General features: G+C 38.3%; 1 protein-coding gene across 3 annotated transcripts in view; it reads right to left on the bottom strand.

Moving 5' to 3' along the window:
* ATRN (attractin) overlaps window positions 1–19,639 on the bottom strand; it is a 147,125-nt gene that overhangs the window by 79,922 nt on the left and 47,564 nt on the right. For all 3 annotated transcript variants that reach the window (XM_054573975.1, XM_054573976.1, XM_054573977.1), the window contains exons 7-11: window positions 10,868–10,958; window positions 9,736–9,979; window positions 8,861–9,044; window positions 3,229–3,383; window positions 730–811 (exon numbers count right to left, since the gene is read on the bottom strand). In XM_054573975.1, coding sequence (XP_054429950.1) covers window positions 730–811; window positions 3,229–3,383; window positions 8,861–9,044; window positions 9,736–9,979; window positions 10,868–10,958 — 756 coding nt within the window. The remainder of the gene's footprint in view (window positions 1–729; window positions 812–3,228; window positions 3,384–8,860; window positions 9,045–9,735; window positions 9,980–10,867; window positions 10,959–19,639) is intronic.

The raw sequence follows: 19,639 nt of genomic DNA, 5'->3' as shown, positions 1-19,639 counted from the left end.
ACACTGAGTAATATTAAATTACTATTCATGTTTTAAAGTGTGCTAATTGTATTGTGGTTGCATTTTTTAAAGGTGAAGTAGAAAACAGTAATAACAGCAGAAATAAAAATGAGAAAAATCAGTAACATGATTAGGCCGTTTAACAAATCAAAAATCTTTAAAGCACACTGTAAGAAACATGTCTACCTTTATGTGAAAGAGCCTTCTCCAGGGCAGACTGATGAAGAGCTCTGTTAGTTTGGACCAGGCATTTTCGAGCAATGCAATGGAGACTTCAGATTATCAAAGACTATAAACTTGTTCTATATGAAACTTCACCATCTCCCCATCTGTTCCCCTACCTTATCCCCAATCTGACGTGCCCTCTCTCTTTTCAAATCCCCTTACCACTCAGATCCAAGTACCACAAATAACAGCAAATGACAGAGGGCATAAGACAGTAATTGCACATAATTTCTGTGGTCCGATGCACTCAGACAACATCAAACCTAATATACTCCTGCATGCTAACAGAAAACAAATCAACAAGCATGGCACTAGAACTGATTCAAGTGAACATCAAGTATTTTAAATATAAATCATGAACTTCATACCTACATAATTCTGTGAAAAACTAGTAAGATGAGAAAATCCTGCAAATAGGGAAGTCCAATCCCACTTCTTCATATTTTACTTAAATTTTATTTTAAACACAAGAGAAAAGGAGCAAACACTTTCTTTTTCAGTTACCTGTTGTGTAAGACTGCTGAGTGGCCAAATCTGTTGACATGGTGGAGATCAGGTCTAGGAAGCACTGACCACCGGTCACAAGCTGGGAGCAAGAAAAACATATTTCAGATGAGACTGCCATCAACAGGAACTGGCTTTTTTTTTTTTTTAAAGAAGACTGCAACAGACACAACCTCATAAAATGTGTCTTTGACTTTTTCTTAGTCACACTAACATTTCTGAGGTAAAATGCCGCAGCAGAACAGCAAGGTATGTAGGAAAGGCAGGACCTTATGCCAATTCTTATTAGTGAATGCATCCAACATTCATGATACACACATCATTCACTCTGTTGCCTATCAATTTCACCCACTACAATGTTTTCTTTTTTTTAAGATTTTACTTATTTATTTTTAGAGAGACGGGAAGGGAGGGGAAAAAGAGAGAAAGAAACAACGATGTGTGAGAGATACACCAATTAGTTGCCTCTCGCATGCCCACAACTGGGGAGCTGGCCCACAACCCAGGCATGTGCCCTGACCAGGAATCAAACCGGCAACCTTTCAGATCACAGGCCAGCACTCAATCAACTGAGCCACACCAGCCAGGGCTCCTTCACTACACTGTTTTTTAACTTAAGCATATTTTAAGTTTTTTAAAGATTCTGTAAGTAAAACATATGAGTTCAATATTTTCCCCTCTATACTGACCTGTCCAAAACCAAAAAAGAAAAAGAAAAAAAGAAATCAAACTTTATCTAATTTTTGAAAAGTCCTTTCCTCAATTCCTTAGATCTACTAATTTTCCTTTGTTCTGATCCATGCTATCAACTTCTCTGGCTGGGAAACCACTTACAACTCACATTCACTATGTCCTTCTGAGATACCCGGACATTGACACTCACTAAGCAAAAGTTCTTCCACTCAATCCAGCCCTTCATTCAACCTTGACAACAACAGTTTTCCTTTCCTTCTCCAACAGCCCAGACTCTGTGGTCTTCCTCACATGGAGAATAGAGGCTTCTTGCCCACCCACCTTGCCTCCTTTCTTAAAACCACTGTATGGCAAAGACCCCTTCCTCCTAGCACTCCTGGCTTTCACCACAGCATGTAAATATGCCCAACAAGGTACTCAACTCACCCCTTTCTTCTCCTCACAGATAGATTTTTTAAATTAAAAGTCAATATTCACTGTGTACATCTCCCTTACATTATTTTTAGCCTCCTGCAATGTGGATTACTCCTCCATGTGTACAGGGTAATAAATAACCTCTTTGTTGCTAAGTCTGAAAGGCTCTCCAGGCCTTATTTTAATCCCTCTCTGGCCATGGTTAACATTTCCCTTGCACGACACCAATCTTGTCTCACTTTCCTCCCACTCGTCTGACATGCTTTCACAGTCCGCATTCTCTTTCCAACTTCTTTATCCATCTCTCCTCTGGCTCTTTGCTCATCCCTGATGGCACATGTTCCCTATAGAATTTTACCCCTTCCTGGAGATTCGCACTGATCTCTGCATTGCTCCATCCCACAGCCATTTCCAGCTGAACATGTTCCCCAACTCATTTTATGCCCCTTCTCCCAGACCCTGTCCGTGTCCTTCTACACCCTGGCCCACACTAGCTACCTGGGAATCAAGAGGCTTTAATCTCTCTCAAAATACACCCCAGACAATCCTCAAGTTCCCAGGAGTTCTCAAACCCACCTATCTCTTTATCCTCATTGCCACATCCACAGCTTTGGTTCAAACTCTCCTCAGAACTTCAGCAAGAGCCTCCTAACTCCCATCTTGCCCCTTCCCAACTACTCACCACAATGCCACAAAGAGCTCTTCCTAAAAAACAAGTGCGATTCTGTCACTGCTTATGTAAGATTCTTCAAAAAGCCCAAACTCAAGATCTGACCAGTCAAATAGCTGCTTGCGTCTCTAGTTCCACTTAAAGTCATTCCTCCCCAATTTGTAGCCAAAACTACTCACAGGCCCCAAGTATGCGGCATAGTCTATTTTTGCCTCTGCCTGAGAAGTCTGCCAGACTTTGCCCAGCTGACTTTCCAGTGTTCCTCAGGACCTGGCTCTTTCCCTAACCATAACCTTTACCCCCATATGTTAAGGACTATTCATAGGTGCTCTCATACATTTATCTTAGAGCAAGTAAGACCGTGAATTGCAATTATATTGTATGCTCAATTCTCTGCCTCCCCCACTATGAGGCCAAGGGCTGTAATTTACAGTCTCCAATGTACAAGCTCAGTGGCTAGCACAAAAATGACCATCCAATGATGTAACAAGAGATTGGCTAGTATTTATTTTGCATGAACAAATACTGCCCTCTTCTGGTCAACTATATTACCACATGAAATTTTTAAAAGAAGGTGAAATCAGTTTCTAGGAACCAACTTAATGCAGTATTGGTGGTAAACAAATACAAGACACTTCTGTGTAAGATATTGGAGCACATCTCAGAGAGCCCACTTATCCCAATGCATCCTTAAAAATTAACATTCAACTAATTAAACTTACCAATGTCATAAGCCATGAAATCTGAAGAAAAGCATTTGGCACCATAGCTCATGGATGTGTCGTTGTGTGTGTTTCCTCCAAACACCAGCATGGTCCCACTTACTATCACAGCTGTGTGCAAGTAACGGAAAAATCGGCTGTCCTTAAGAATGGTCCTTTGGAGATTTAAAAACAATAAATATAAGGTTAGTTTTTTACAATACTTATCACCTATTCCCTAATGTAAACATAATCATTTTCTTAATTTCATATCCACATGTGCAAATATTTCCGGATTTTTCCCTATATATAACATTTTTGACATTTATTTTTAATACATATTTTATTGATTATGCTATTATAGTTGTCCATTTTCCCCCCCTTTATTCCCCTCTGCCCTGCACCCACCCCCCCACCAACATTCTAACCCACTCCACTTTGTTCATGTCTGTGGGTTGTACAAATAAGCTCTTTGGCTTCTCCATTTCCTATACTGTTCTTAACCTTTCCCTGTCTATTTTGTACCTACTATTTATGCTTCTTATTCCCTGTATCTTTAACCCCACTTCTACGCTTTCCCCCCTCCCACGCTTTCCCCCCTCCCCCCGATCTCCATTTCTGTGACTCTGTTCCTGTTCTAGTTGTTTGCTTAGATAGCTTTTGCTTTTTTTTTTTTTAGGTTCAGTTGTTGAAAGTTGTGAGTTTGTTGTCATTTTACTGTTCACAGTCTCGATCATCTTTTTCTTAGATTAAGACCCTTTAACATTTGATATAATAAGGGCCTGGTGATGATGAACTCCTCTTACTTAACCTTATCTGGGAAGCACTTTATCTGCCCTTCCATTCTAAATGATAGCTCTGCTGGACACAGTAATCTTGGATGTAGGTCCTTGCCTTTCAAGACTTGGAATACTTCTTACCAGCCCCTTCTTGCCTGCAAGGTTTCTTTTGAGAAATCAGCTGATAGTCTTACGGGAACTCCTTTGTAGGTAACTGTCTCCTTGTCTCTTGCTGCTTTTAAGATTCTCTCCTTATCTTTAATCTTGGGTAACTTAATTATGATGTGCCTTGGTGTCTGCTTCCTTGGGTCCAACTTCTGTGGGACTCTCAGAGGTTCCTGGATCTCCTGGAAGTCTATTTCCTTGGCCAGATTGGGGAAGTTCTCCTTCATTATTTGTTCATATAAGTTTTCAATTTCTTGCTTTTCCTCTTCTCCTTCTGGCACCCTTGTGATTCACATGTTGGGACATTTAAAGTTGTCCCGGAGGTTCCTAAGCCTCTCCTCATTTTTTTGAATTCTTGTTTCTTCATTTTGTTCTGGTAGAATGTTTATCTCCTCCTTCTGCTCCAAATTGTTTATTTGAGTCACAGTTTCCTTCCCTTTACTGTTCGTTTCCTGTATATTTTTCTTTATGCCACATGGCATAGCCTTCAATTTTTCCTCTATATTGCGATCATACCCAACCATTTTTGTGAGCATCCTGATTACCAGTGTTTTGAACTGTGCATCTGATAGGTTAGCTATCTGTTCATCACTTAGTTGTATTTTTAGAGCTTTGATCTGTTCTTTTATTTGGGCCATATTTCTTTGTCTCAGCAGCCTGTTACGTTGGAAGGGGCAGAGCCTTAGGTATTCACCAGGGCAGGGCAGCCCAGGTCTTTGGGTTGTGGCACTATATGTGGGGGAGGGGTCCAAGAGGAACAATGCCACTTGCTCAGCACTTGGCTGGCTTTCAGTCACTTCACCTGCTACCCACAAGCAAATTGGGCTCTTCTGGTGCTGATTCCCTGGTGGGTGCGTTTGTGTAAATTCTAGGACCCTGTGTGTCTCTCCAATGAACTCTCCTGTGAGGCTGGGAGTTTTTCCTGCTGCCACAACCCTCACAGATTTTTACAGCAAGAGTTTCTGAGGTTTTCTTTTCCTGCACTGGAACCCTGGGGGTTGCACGGTCTATCTCGCTTCCCAGGTGTTCCAGTTTTTATCTGCATGAAAAAGTGAGACAGCCCAGTCTACCTGCTGCTGCCTTGCTGTGCATCCTCTCTGAACCTGGTACCCATCTCCACCTCTCCTACTGGTCTGGGTGAATGTTTTTGCATTAACTCCTGGTTTGGACTTCCATAAAATTTGATTTTCTGGCCGTTCTGGTTGTTTTTTGTTTTTAAATTTGTTGTTGTCCTTCTTTTGGTTGTGCAAGGAGGCAAAGTGTATACCTACCTATGCCTCCATCTTGGCCAAAAGTCTCTGCAACTTTTTTAATAATAAATAAACATGTAATAGCATAAAGACCTATGAGAATTTGGACAAAATATATTAAGAGCATTAAAAACCTATGACCTCAAGATGGCAGCGTGGGCAGACATGGATCGCCTCTTTACAACAACATCAAAATTAAACTGAAACACAGAACAACCATCATTCAGAATTGTCAGAAATCGAGTTGAATGGAAATCTGACAACTATGGAATTAAAAACACCACATCCATCCAAACTGGTAGGAGAGGTGCAGACACTGAACAGACTGGTGTCTCACCCACGTGTGGTGGATAAAAATTTGGGAGCGATATCTTGGAAGTGAAGAGTCCTAGTCCCATATCAGGCCTCCCAGCCCAGGGTTTCAATGCCAGGAAGATATGTCCCCACAACTTATGGCTGCAAAAACCAGCAGGACTGAATCTGTGGAAGAAACTGCTTGGATGTCCAAGCAGCTCCTCTTAAAGAACCCACACATGGACTCACCTACTCAGACTCACGCATTCAGACTCATACCTTCTAAGCTCCAGCACCAGGGTAGCAGCTTGAAAGGCACCAGTGGCATACAGGAAAAAGCTGAAGTGTCTGGCATCAAGGTGAACAGAGGCCACTATCCCTTTTCTAAACCCTCCCCCTACAAAGCTGGTAAGCAGGTGCCATATCTGACTCCATCAACCTGGCTAACACTGTTTGACCTGCCTTGGAGATCCTCTGAGACTCTGCTCTACCCAATTTACAGGCACACCCAAGCTGCTTTTCCATGAATGGCTGGTCTTTGCTCATGTTTCACAACTTCCTAAATTCTACCAAACAAAGCAACAGCTGGCCTCAGTGAGCCACAGGCCCAGCACTAGAAATAGCCTAGCCTACATCACAGCTTGACTTTGCCTGGGAATCTCCAAGCCTGGCAAAAGTAGCAGCCTTCTCAGATTGCTTCATAGCTCAGACCTGGTGGCCCCGGACAAAAGAGAGGTGGGGGTTGACCTTGGCCTGCACCACCCAGGAAACCCCAGGGCCAGTGTACCCAATGGACAGCTACAGACCACATGGGAAAACCACCACGCTACCCGTGCACAGCTGATCCTCCACAGAGGGCTGAAGCTGGTGGTTAAGTGGTCACAGCCAGTCCTAGCAGCTGGCTGGCCTGGGTAAATCCCTCCCATTGATCTGCCAACCGCAACCAACACTCAACTACAAGAAGTGTACTCAGCCCACACAGAAGGCACACCTTGAGTACCCAGCTTGAATGATAGGGGAGGCTGTGCCACCAGACCCTACAGGGCACCTATTATTTAGGTCACACTACCAAAACACAGAGTCAAAGCAGTCCTACCTAATACATAGAAACAAACGCAGGGAGGCTGCCAAAACAATGAGACAAAGAAAGATGGCCCAAATAAAAGCACAGATCAAAACTCCGGAAAAAGAACTAAATGAAATGGAGATAAGCAATCTATCAGATGCAGAGTTCAAAACACTGTTTATAAGGATGCTCACTGAACTTAGTGAGGACCTCAACAGCATAAAAAAGATCTAGTCAGAAACAAAACATACACCAGTTGAAATAAAGAACAATTTACAAGGAAAACAGTTGAGTGGATGAAGCTGAGAATCAAATCAATGATATGGAACATAAGGAAGCAAAAAAGAACCATGCATAACATCAAGAAGAAAAGAGAGTCAAAAAAACTGAGGATAGTATAAGCAGCCTCTGGGACTACTTCAAGCATTCCAACATTCACATTATAGGGGTGCGAGAAGGAGAAGAGAAAGAGTAAGAAACTGGAAATCTATTTGAAAAAATAATGAAAGAAAACTTCACTTATTTGGGGAAGGAAATGCACATGCAAGTTCAGGAATCACAGAGAGTCTCAAACAAGATGGATACAAAGAGGTCCACTCCAAGACACATCATAATTAAAAGGCCAAAGTTTAAAGATAAAGAGAGAATCTTAAAAGCAGCAAGAGAAAAGCAGTTAGTTACCTAAAGGGGAGTTCCCATAAGACTGCCATCTGATTTCTCAAAAGAAACTTTGCAGGCCAGAGGGATTGGCAAGAAATATTCAAAGTCATGAAAAGCAGAAATATACAGCCAAGATTGCTCTACCGAGCAAAGATATCATTTAGAATCAAAGGGCAGATAAAGAACTTCCCAGTCAAGGAAAAACTAAAGGAGTTCATCATCACCAAACCATAATTATAGGAAATGTTAAAGGGACTTATTTAAGAAAAAGAAGATCAAAACTATGAACAATAAAATGGCAATAAATACATATCTATCAACAATTAAATCTAAGCAACAAACTAAACAAATGAGAACTGAGACTGAGTCATGGATACAGAGAGCATTTTGATGGCTGCCAGGTGGGCCAGGGGTGTGGGGGAATGGGTGAAGAGGTGAGGGGATTAAGCAGTACAAATAGGTAGTTACAGAATAGGTAGTCATGGGGATGTAAAGTACAGTATAGGAAATGGAGTAGCCAAAGAACCTATATGCATGACCCATGGACATAAACAATGGTTGGGAGGATTGCTGGGTAGACGGTGGCAAAGGGGGAAAAAATCAGGACAACTATAATAGCATAATCAATAAAATAGAATTTTTAAAAAACTATGACCCTATAATTGCAGTTTCTGGGTAGAAGTCATGTGAAATATAGACAGAAGCTTACGTACAATGCTTTATCAGTAAGACAAAAGTCAGAAACAAAAATTTCCAATTGTATATGTTCAGTACACTTACACAACAATGTATTACACAACCACTAAAAATGATGGTTTTAATGAAAGGCAGAACATAAAATGGTATCCACAGCATGGTCTCAAGTATGTAGGGAAATAAGAAAAGCAAGAAGAGAAACTACTGCTTTATAATTATATTATTTCATGACTCAAATTTGCTTTTATATTTATTAAAATTAGCATACTTTATATAAACCAATATATAGTTTAAAGTGAGGAGAGCTCTAACCTTTTAGGTACTAAGACCATTTCTGTTTGATATTTCCATGGAATGATGCAAATAATTGACTCCAATGATGACATCTTAGTCATCAAGGAAAGGAAAAATGGATATATTCTACTTCATTACAAGAGTGCATAAATTGAGAACTATTCCTTAGGAGTCGGAAGAGCTAAAATTTTACAGTGGTACTCAATGCATGAAAATTGAAAACCAGTTCAAAAAATACCAAGCATTTTCTAATCAATTTACTACAAAATTACATAATAATGCAACAAAATAAATACTAGCTACTTTATTACCTCTGCTTATTTCCCAATTTCTTTGTAACAGTGAAGAGAATTATCTGCTAGGCCTGAAGACAAAAATATAGCGTAATATTTTCTGAGCAATTGCCAGAATTCACACCTTACAGTGAAAGCGCAAGAGAAAGCACTTACCACATCTGGGTGTCCACATCGTATCTGTAGAGATCATCTGCAAGCCGGTATTTGTTGGCACTGAAAGCCTTATAGCCTCCATGAACATACAGGGCCCTGGTCCTGTGGTCATAGACACTGCTATGGCCGTAGCCCCCTTGGACAAGGGCACCCTGGGTATTTAATATACTCCATGTGTTAGTAACTGAAAACAAAAAACAGATAAAGGCAAATGTTGCAGGCTCCTCCCCTCTAATACTTGAAATTACCAAATAGGTTAGGATAACACATGAGATTTCAGAAGAATCAATGCATATAACTTAGTTTTATCATTTTATTTTTAAAGGTCACCTAAAACTAAGTCAGGTGGCCAAACTTTAATGTTCTGATGCCCTAACATGCCATGTAGAAAAAATTACATTAAATTGAAAAGATGTAGAGAACACTTAATTCCCCATGATCTTTATTGACCAAAACATAGATGTACTTTATGTGTCTACTTCCTCAAAATATAAATTATAGCTGATACTCCTACTCCATAACAACAGATACAATAAAATTTAACCAAAGGAAAAATTACATAGTAAGGGGAAATCATACTCCCTTAAATCAATCTCTTTCAGAATATTTGTTGTTTTGAATCATTTTTATTTATTTATTTTCAGCATGTAAAGAATTTAGTGCCATCTTTGGCCCCATGCCAAACTGGCAGTAATATATGTACTACATATCAGCATCAACAGTCTGAATTTCACAAGTAACACATCAGTGTTAACTGCATTTCAAGATAAAGTACTGGGTCAAAGTTAGTTTGAATCTTGTTAAAAACTCATAATGATAAGGGTAAAGGTTTTAAATCTGACATTCAAAAAACTCACTGGAAAAAATATACCTACCTAAGTCATATTCCTGTACGTTGCTTATATATCCATAGAGAGGGCAGTGACCAAAGATGACCAGCATGACCACTCGGCCAGTTTTCAACGTGACAATGTGTGCAGAGTGCCCAACCACTGCATACTGCTCCTTTGCTTTAGGATTCAACAATATCCATGATTCATTATGAATATGAAACACTCTCAACTCATTGGTCACATTCCCTGTTGAATCAATTTTTCCTCCATACATGTAAATTTTATCCTGGGGAGAAAATGTGAAAATTCTGAAAACATCAAAAGTGATTAAATCTGAAACAAAAAAGGAGTTCAAAACCTCAATATCATTCTTAGCTTAGAAAGTGTTTTGGTGAAAAGCACTTTTCAGTGAATTACTAGGAAAAAGATGCCACAAAATAAAATATAAAATAAAGTGTATTCCATACATCTAACAATTTGCCACTTTTCTTGAACTTCCTCAGACAAGCTCTTTTGCAATAATAAAATGACTTGGAAAAATAAAGTTGAAAAGTTCCCTCATCCTACCATAAACCACAAAAACAAGGAAATGAAAATGATTATTCAGTTATATTGCAATGTGGTTATGCCTGGCTAACCTTGCTAATGAACACAAATGCTAATCTATATCATATTAATTTTTAACCATTTAGTACCACTATCATAATGTCCCAATACAATTTAAATCCATTAAAATCTCTCCTGTTGTATTTGTTTTAACTTCCGCTTACACATTAGCCTACTATATACTCCCCAAATATAAAGTTTTCTCCCAATTAAAACCAGCACTGAAGTCACTATCATAGAAACAGAAAGCTGTATGGTGCTTATCAGGGGCTGTGGGAGGAAGAAATGAAGATTTAATGTTTAATGGCCATAGAGTTGCAGTTTTGTAAGATGAAAAGAATTACAGAGATGGATGGTGGTTATGGTTGCACAACATTATGAATGTATTTAATACCACTGAATTATATACTTAAAAAATGGTTAAGATGGTAAATTTCATATGATGTGTATTTGACCACAATCAAAATGATTAGGAAAAAAATTCAACAGTTTTTTCAACCACATAATATGATAAAGTCACTATGGAAGAGCTGAGTTTCTAGCTCAGTACAGGGCAGAGACATTTTACCTTGTATAATGCTAAAGAATGGCCATATCTAACAACCACATTGTTCACAGAACGGTTCAGTGCAAGCCATTCCCTAGAAGCAAGGTCATACCTACAAAACAAACAGATCATATTTTCACCCAAATGACAAAACAGAATATCTTGTACTCTTTTATTTGTGACATAATCTAGTTTGGAGATGCTCATTACATCTGCTATGCATATAGGGAAGTACCTAAGCAAACAAACCTAACATCTGGGCCCACTCTGTATATGAGAACTCAGAAAGGGGGGCTGGGCTGCACAGCCCTGGGATAAGAAAGAAATAAATCTACTGGAAGTTTCTCATGCTTCCTGAAAACCTCTTCTACACTCATTCTAAATAACCTAAAGGTTACATTATACTCAAGGGACTTAAACTTTTATTATCATAACTCATTTTTTATTTAATCATGTAAAATTGAAGACAGGTACTCAAAGGGGAATGATGATAAAAGAAAATTCCTAACTCTCCCTTTTTTTAAAATTCTCACCTGAGGAAATGCTTATTGATTTTAGAGTGAGAGGAGCAGGGAGAGAGACAGACAGACATCGATTGTTTTCCTCCCTACATAGCCCTACTGGGGGTCAAACCTGCAACCTATGTATGTGGATTGACCAGGGATTGAACTGGCAACCTTTCTGGTATATGGGAAGACATCCCAACCAACTAAGTAAACTGGCCACATCTCTCCCTTTTCTTTACCGAATTAGTTTTTAAAAATTCATATTTTTAAGAAAACTGTAATATCATTATTGCATTTCAATTATACTATGAATGTTTTAAACACACACACACACAGCCCCACCCCCCAAAAAAGAAAATCATCTATATCCTTGCTTTGCAGCTCAATTACATTCACGATCTTAGAATATTCACTTTTAGTTTGTCTTTGAGGAAAATACCACTCTACTATTTTCACCCTGGCTGGTGTGGGTTAGTTGGGCGTTGTCCAGCAAATAGAAAGGTTGCCGGCCTGATTCCCATTCAGGGCAACGCCTGGGCTGCAGGTTCATTCCCTGGTTGGGGCTTGAGTGGAAGGCAAGCGGTCAATGTTTCTCTCTCACATCAATGTTTCTCTCCCTCTCTCCCTCCCTTCTCCTCTAAAAATAAATTAGTAAATAAATAAAGTTTAAAAAGAAAAAAAATTACTGTTTTTATTAAAATCAGAATACTCATTATGAAGAATGTAACCAATGCAAAATATAAAGAGCTAAAATCTTAAACATGATCTCACATTTCATCACCTAAAAATGAATATCATTAAGTAAACATTATTCCACATTATTCTATGCTTATATACAGAAAGAAGAATACAATGACCCTACATATGTATACAAAGGGGATCACACTATGGACGATAAATAGTGTGAATTTTAACTTTTATATAACATAATTTAAAAAATTAAAGGGAAATCAATACTATTGTTACACTTTAAGGGTTTATTTTATAAGTTTCCCTGAATAACTCGTTTTTTTAATTATACAAACCATTACTATATGTAAACAAGAAGATGTAAGAAAGTTTTATCACAATCTAATAGCAAAAGGGAAACAAATGTCCATCAATAGAAAATGAATTAATAAATTATAGGCTATCTATATAATAGAATAATTATACATAGTGAAAAATAAATATACTTGAGCTTTGCATTGTTTTGTATTATCAACATAACTCTCAAAACAATGTAAAGCTAAAAAAGTGAACTACAGAATACTATTTCTATAAAGGCTAAAAACAGAAACTTTATTAATTATAATATACTCATACATATTTAAAGTGTAAAAATATGTATGTGAACAACTGACAGCACAAAATCAGGAAATTAATTATCTCTGGGATTTTGGGGGGAGGGGTATGCAGGTGCCTAATAACTATTGTTAGCAACGTTCTACTTCCTAACCTGGGTGGTAAATAGATGAGTATTCCTTATTTTTCTCTAAACCATTTTATTTAAGTGTTATATATATAACCTGAAAGAAATTTAACATAATGGTGACTTGGGGAGGGGGGTGGAGGTGGAAAAGAGTATACAGGGGATAAATGGTAATGGAAAAAACACCATAAAATAAATAAATGGTGACATTTATTAAATATGAAGAGTACATAAATTAACACCACCTATGATTTTATGTATTGTTTGAATATTCTATATTTTTTAAATACAAGAAAAATTTGAAGGTTGAATTCACTTTAGTTTTTAAGTCATATACAATTTTATTTTGGACAGAATCCACTCACTCTCTGCTTTGAAAGTTGAAAATTTTAATATTCAAATTTCCTCCCATTTCTTCTCCCAATTTTTGCTATATAATTTTTATTGTCCGGGTCCATACCATTCATATGCCATTCTATAACTACAATTCCATAGTTATTGAGTACTAGGTCTATTTTAGCTGAGTCAATCTCTTTACAGCTCTCTTACCAAAACTTCTCTTTCTTGGGTCTTTAATTCTTAATTGGCTGGATTTCACTGTCAAGTAGCCTTTTCCTGGTTGAGCTCCTATGTACTGTATTTTGCTGTGTATAATGCACACTTTTTTGCCCACATTTTTGAGGGGAAAATAAGGATGCACATTATACATGGGTAGTCCCTGAAACCTCTCGTATCTGTTCTTGTGTTTTGTAATTATTTTATATAAAGTTTCTTGCACCATATGTTCAAAAATAAATGCTAAAATTCCTTCATAATACAAAAAACACTAAATAGAAATAAATAAAAAATTGAATTAAAAAAAATAAAACAAAAGTTTTTCCTGAACATTTGGGCCAAAAATGTGGCTGCGCATTATACAGGGCAAAATACAGTAGTCCTTTCTCTAAATTCTTTCATGTTTAAGAACAGCATCTGCTTGCTAGCTTTACAGTCAAATGGCACTTTGGCTGGGTATAATATTCTTAGACCATCTTTCCTTTCCTTCAGAAATTTGCAGATACTGCTCCCTTGAATGCTGGTATTAAATGTTGCTACAAAGAAGTCTGAGACAAGTATGATTCCCCGCCCCTCCCCCCCCCAACTTTTATGTGGTTTGCTTTTCTGCTTAGAAACCTGGAGAAGTCTCAATCATTCTCATTGTCTCTCCCTGGTTCTCTTCCTCCCTCCTTCGTTCCCTCCCTCCCTCTCTACATCTTTCTCACTTAAAAAACACAGTATTATGCTTTAGGTTAAAAATAACTTAAAACTCTCCAGGAAAATGGTTTTACAAAATTGACTACATATCACTACAACAGTTTTGTGGAGTTCTGACTATGGAAGGTGTTTTCTGAGGACTCCTGTGGCTTCTTAAACATTTACACCTAATATTCAAGCCAGAGGCCTGTTTCTGCAAGCTTGAATGAGGAGAAAGACACAGAAGGAACACATAAACAAGTCTCCAGATGATTCAATCCATAACCCTTTCAGGTGACATAGAAGGTGTCCCGTCTGTATCTTAATGCATTTTGCTCCTTTTTAGTCAAGGACCCGTCAGCCTTAGAGCTTATTAGAGGCACTAAGAGGCTGGCAGGACCCCATAACCCAGCTAAAATAAACTGCCATACATAAAAGTCTCTCATTCTTTTCAAAACACAGAGAAGCAAATTCAAGGCAAGAATATTACTGATGCAATAAAACATAAGAAATTACAGCTACCAAATAAACGCTCCTTCTTCTGGAGCTGAGTCCACGATAATGGAATACTGAACTCGCTCTAAGACCAGGACAAGCAGATAAGCAAAGACAAACTTTAGGCTGAACTCAGGAACAAGTGTCTTTGGTAGAGCTACAGCCATTTCTCTCAAAAACTCCCCCCGGGTGGGTGGTGTAGCGTGAGGGTGACACACAGGAGGGTGACACATGCTCTACCACCCACGGTGGCCCGGTATTCAGTCAGTTTCTGGCCACCCAAAGACGACAGCAAAGGCTCTGCAGAGACCATGCATGACCCTAGCCAGCATGAGGCACAGAATACCTGAAGTTTTTCATCCAATAATTTGTCCTTTATTTTGTAAGTTCAATTATTTGATCAAAACAGTTCTTATCGCTGAAATATAAAATTTTCCTAAACCATCTTATGCTATTTCAATCCTTTTGTTACTAAATTCTTTTCAATGACAGCAATTATCTTTATGTTGGATCTTCTGCTTTTTTTTTTGTTTTGTTTTTCTCTATTTTAACCTTTTTATCTGTACTCATTAGAATCATGTCTGTTAAGCTGTAATTCCATTTTTGTTCCAGTTCTTGCTGTACAAAATGTATTTGTATTTCTTTAGGTGTGTATTCTCCGATTTCATCTCATTCTGTTATTATTTTCTTGTCTTCGACCTTGTTTTTCTGAATTCAAATTCTCATTAAGTTGATCTATAAAACAAAGCAGTTGGAAGGAATCTCCTTCTGCTCTCTGAAGTTACTCTTCCTCTATTCTTGATTCTTGTCAGCTTCTATATACCAGTCTTTCTTCCTCTTTGTTTTTTCCATCAGTATCAGCTACACTTCTTTCACCTTGTTTGTGGTTAGACACTGTTCTCCAGACATTTTATTTGCAAGGTGTGGGATGATTTCCTAATTCTTTTCTAAAACAAGTTTATCACTCTATACTCCCAGCATCAGTGCTAGGGCTGGTATTTTATATCCTATCCACTTTCCTGAAGTCTGAGGAAATGCTGGGGCTCAGGTCTTTTAGAATAAACTACTCAGGCTCTCCTCTCCTTTAAGGTTTTACGTGTCCTACCCCAGTGCTCAAAGCACATTCTAAATTAAATAGAAGCCCTGACTTCTGGGCGGAAAGTCAGCTACTTGATCAATTTCCCAGTTCTTCATCTGATCTTTCCCAGCAACTACTTCTCCTATTCATCAGTTTAAAAGTGTGAAAAAACAATGATACTCACTCAGTTTTCTTCTTTCTAGATTTGAGGCTATTAGTGAGCACTCTCAGAATCTTGCCCAGTGGTTTCTGTGCAGTAGAGAAGGGAGTCTGTCTTGCTGTTTCCTGCTGGTCTGTTTTAAAGTTTATTGGATTAGGTGATACACTTTTCCTTATTTGGTTTCCTTATTTGGCTCCCTCAACTTGCCATTTTTTAAAAACTTTTTAGAAATCTCTCTTTTGCTCAAGGGAAGGAAATTCAGTGATGAAATTTCAATTAGAAATCCATAAGACTAAGACCAATTGTTTTGCAAGAGGACCCTTGGGTGACATAAAATGGGAATTGCTTTATAATGCAATTTAAAAGTTTGGGTTAACAGGGTTGTGGAGAAAAGAGAGCAAGGCCAATTCCTGAAATATGTAAGAGTACCGATGATGATACATTTATAACCTAAATTCTAGAAATACTTCTAAAAGGAGTTACTATGTTGCTTGTCATGAGTTAATAAGAAATTATTTGATGTTAATATCTAAACGAAATCCATAAGCTATCAAAATCATGTATCGATGAAGTAGAAGCAGAAAAAAATGTTACAATCTTTATAATAAATGTAGTTCATGAGGTACACCAAATAAAAGCAATAGGTGACATTAACATTTCCAGGAACAAATATTCGTGACCATTAAACAACATGAGCTTGAACTGCACACGTCCACTTAAATGCCTATTTTTTCACCTGACCACAGTTCAATTGACCCGTGTAACTCAATATTGCTCAAAGGTTAACTCCGAGGCTGGGTATGCAGGCATGCAAAGGGCCAACTGCAGTTATATGCAGATTTTCGACTGTGTGGGAGGGTCAGCGCCCCTTACCCCCACATTGTTTTCCAGGGTCAATCCTAATTCATTTGCTCTTCCACTCATTACATAAATACCTATTTGAGTATGTCCTATGAGCTACACCCTGACTTGAGTAAACAAGGTCCCTAATCTTGGAGAACTTAAAAGTGGAAAAGGCAGAAAAAGCAAGTACAACAATGAGCACGAATAGAATGAAAAATTATGAACACTGCTCTAAAGAAATGAGAACTGTGAAAATGGACAGGGAAAACCTACCTGAACTGAACGGTCAGGGAAGAGCTCTTTGTGAGACAGTTAAAACCGAGATCTACAAGATGACAAGACATCGCCCTGAGGTAAAACAGCAGGAATACTCTAGACAGGGGAATGGTGAGCTCAAAGGCCCTTAAAGTCAGTACTCACATGGTGAATTTTAAGTCAAAAAAGAGGGCTGGTGGGGCAGGACTATAACAAATGAAGGCAGGAGGGGAACAAGTTGAGTCTAGGAAAGTAAACAGTGGTCAGGTCACATGTAGGCCCATTAAGTTCAATGGGAAGCCACTGATAAGATTTAAGAAGGTAATAAATGATATGACTGACACTTAAAAAAAATCATCGCAGTTGCCCTGACCAGTGTGGCTCAGTTGGCTGGGTGTCATCCTGCAAAGTGAATGGTCGCTGGTTCGATTCCCAGTCAAGACACATGTCTGGGTTGTGGTTTGGTCCCCTGTTTGGGACAGTACAAGAGGCAAATGATCCATGTTTCTCTCTCACACTGGTATCTCTCTCTCTCTCTCCTTTCCCCTAGCTCTAAAAATAAAAAAATAAAATAAAAACTTTCCCAATTGATATTTAGAAATAGAGGAATGAATGCAAACAGACTTGATAGGAATCTACTGTTGAAGCCAAGATGTGAAATAATGGCTGGCTGGTCACAGAGCAAAAAGAATGAATATGACATGTATTTGGTAAGAGCTTGATATGTGATTATGATCTGAGAGGATAAAGGAGAGGCAGTATCAAAATGACTCCTAGATTTCTTGCTTTGAGACAGAAGGATGATGTCAGGTACAAGGGTAAAAGTAAATAAATGGTAAAACATATGACTCTCATAACCTCTAGCATTATCAATAGAAGAAATCATCACTTTTACATCTTTAATTTTACCTTTACTTCTCAGGGTGGTGGCACTAGAAGTAGTTGAAAAGTGGTTATACTGGGGATAGAATTTAGAAGTAGAGTTAACAAGCAGACACTAGGGTGGTGCTCATGATCATTCATACTCATGTCTTCTGACGGTCAGACCTATGTAATAACACCCTCCCTTTGAATGTGCACTTTTAACCAACATAACATGGCAAAGATGATGATTTGCCACTTCTGTGACATCCATCCTGCTAGCAGATAGTCTGGAGACTCTCCTTGTGCCTGATGAAGTAGGCAGCCATTCTTGGGAAGCTCAAGTGATAAGGAATTGTAGTGGCTTCTAAGCATTAAGGGTAGCCTCTAGTCAACAGTGAGCTAGAAGCATAGCCATCAGTCCTACAACCACAAGAAAATGAATTCTGCCAACAACCTGAGAGAGGTTGGAAGTGGATTTTTCACCAGTTGAGCCTCTGGATGAGAACACAGGCCAGGTGACACCTTGATTGCATAGGACTCAGTTAAGCTCTTCCTGGACTCTAGAGGAACAGAAACTACGGGGTGATAAATGTTGTTTAAGCTGCTAAGTTTATGGTAATTTTTATGAAGATATAACTAATACACATACCAATACAGGGTGTGAAAGAACAAGAAGTGAAGGATGACTCCAAAATTTTGGGTTTCAGCAAACAGAAGGATGGAGTGGTCATTAACTGAAAGACATCAGGGCAAGAACAGGCTGGAAGAAAGACCAGTTCTGGACACAATGAGTTTAAGATGGCCATTAGCCAAAAGATGGAGATGTCAATAAAGAAGTAAAGATATGGGTTCTGGTGAGAAGTCCAGGGTACAGATATAAATTTGGGAGTCAGTTTAAAGATGGAGATATTACATGAGATCACAAAGATAGTGAATATACATTCTCACAGAACGTACACCAAAGGCTAAGTCTACGGGCACATCATCATTCAGAAGTAAGTTAAAAAAAGAACCAGCTAAGGAGGCTGAGAGGGAATAAGTATGAAGAGATTGTGGTATTCTGGAAACAAGGTGAAGAACATGTTTAAAAGAGGGGGAAAGTAGTGGCTATATCAAATGTTGGTGAAAGATCACAGAAGTGGCAAGATGATTAAGAACTGAAAGTTTAAAATTCAGCTCCTTGGTCTCACTAGCCACATTTGAAGTACTCAAGAACCATAGGTGGCAAGTGACATGACAGTGTAAATATAGCACATTTCCATCATGACCAAAATAGAAACTGTCTACTGGAAAGCTCCAATGTACTGAAACAGAAGAAACAGAAGATGCAATAACCACAGATGTAGGTAATGGCTAAGTGTGGTAGTGGAGGTTTACACAAGTCCTCGCTGATAATGATTACCTTTCAAAATAGAAACAGGAAGCAAGGCCATAGACTAAGAAGATAGGAGAAAATGTGGAGATTTGACAAATGAAAAGAAAATATTTATTTCAGCTGTGATATTTATTATTCCCTTCCTTCTACTCACTTTGGGTTTTGTTGTTTATTTTTCCAGTCCCTTTAAGTGTAAAGTTAGTGTATTTGTGTTTTTTCTTGTTTTCTGAGTAGGCCTGTAATGCTATGAATTTCTCTTAGGACTTACTTTGTTGTGTCCCATAGATTTTGGATTGCTGTGTTCTCATTTTCATTCATTTCAAGGTAACTTATTTCTTCCTTGATTTCGTTGTTAGCCTGTTCATTGTTTAGTAACATGTTATTTAGTTTCCATGACTCTGTGTTTTTCAGGGTTTTCCCCCCCCTTGTGGTTGACTTCTAGTTTCATAACCTTATGGTCAGAGAAGACGCTTGAAATGATTTCAATTTCCTTAATTTACTAAGACTTGTTTTGTGTCCTAACATGTGGTCTATCCTAGAAAATATTCCATGTGCACTTGAAAATAATGTATA

The sequence above is a fragment of the Pteronotus mesoamericanus genome, unplaced genomic scaffold, assembly GCF_021234165.1.
Source record: "Pteronotus mesoamericanus isolate MK-2021 breed Mesoamerican mustached bat unplaced genomic scaffold, CSHL_Meso_final contig_25, whole genome shotgun sequence".
Lineage (NCBI taxonomy): Eukaryota > Metazoa > Chordata > Mammalia > Chiroptera > Mormoopidae > Pteronotus > Pteronotus mesoamericanus.
The sequence above is the reverse complement of the archived record's forward strand: the minus strand, read 5'-3'. Positions and strand labels throughout refer to the sequence as shown.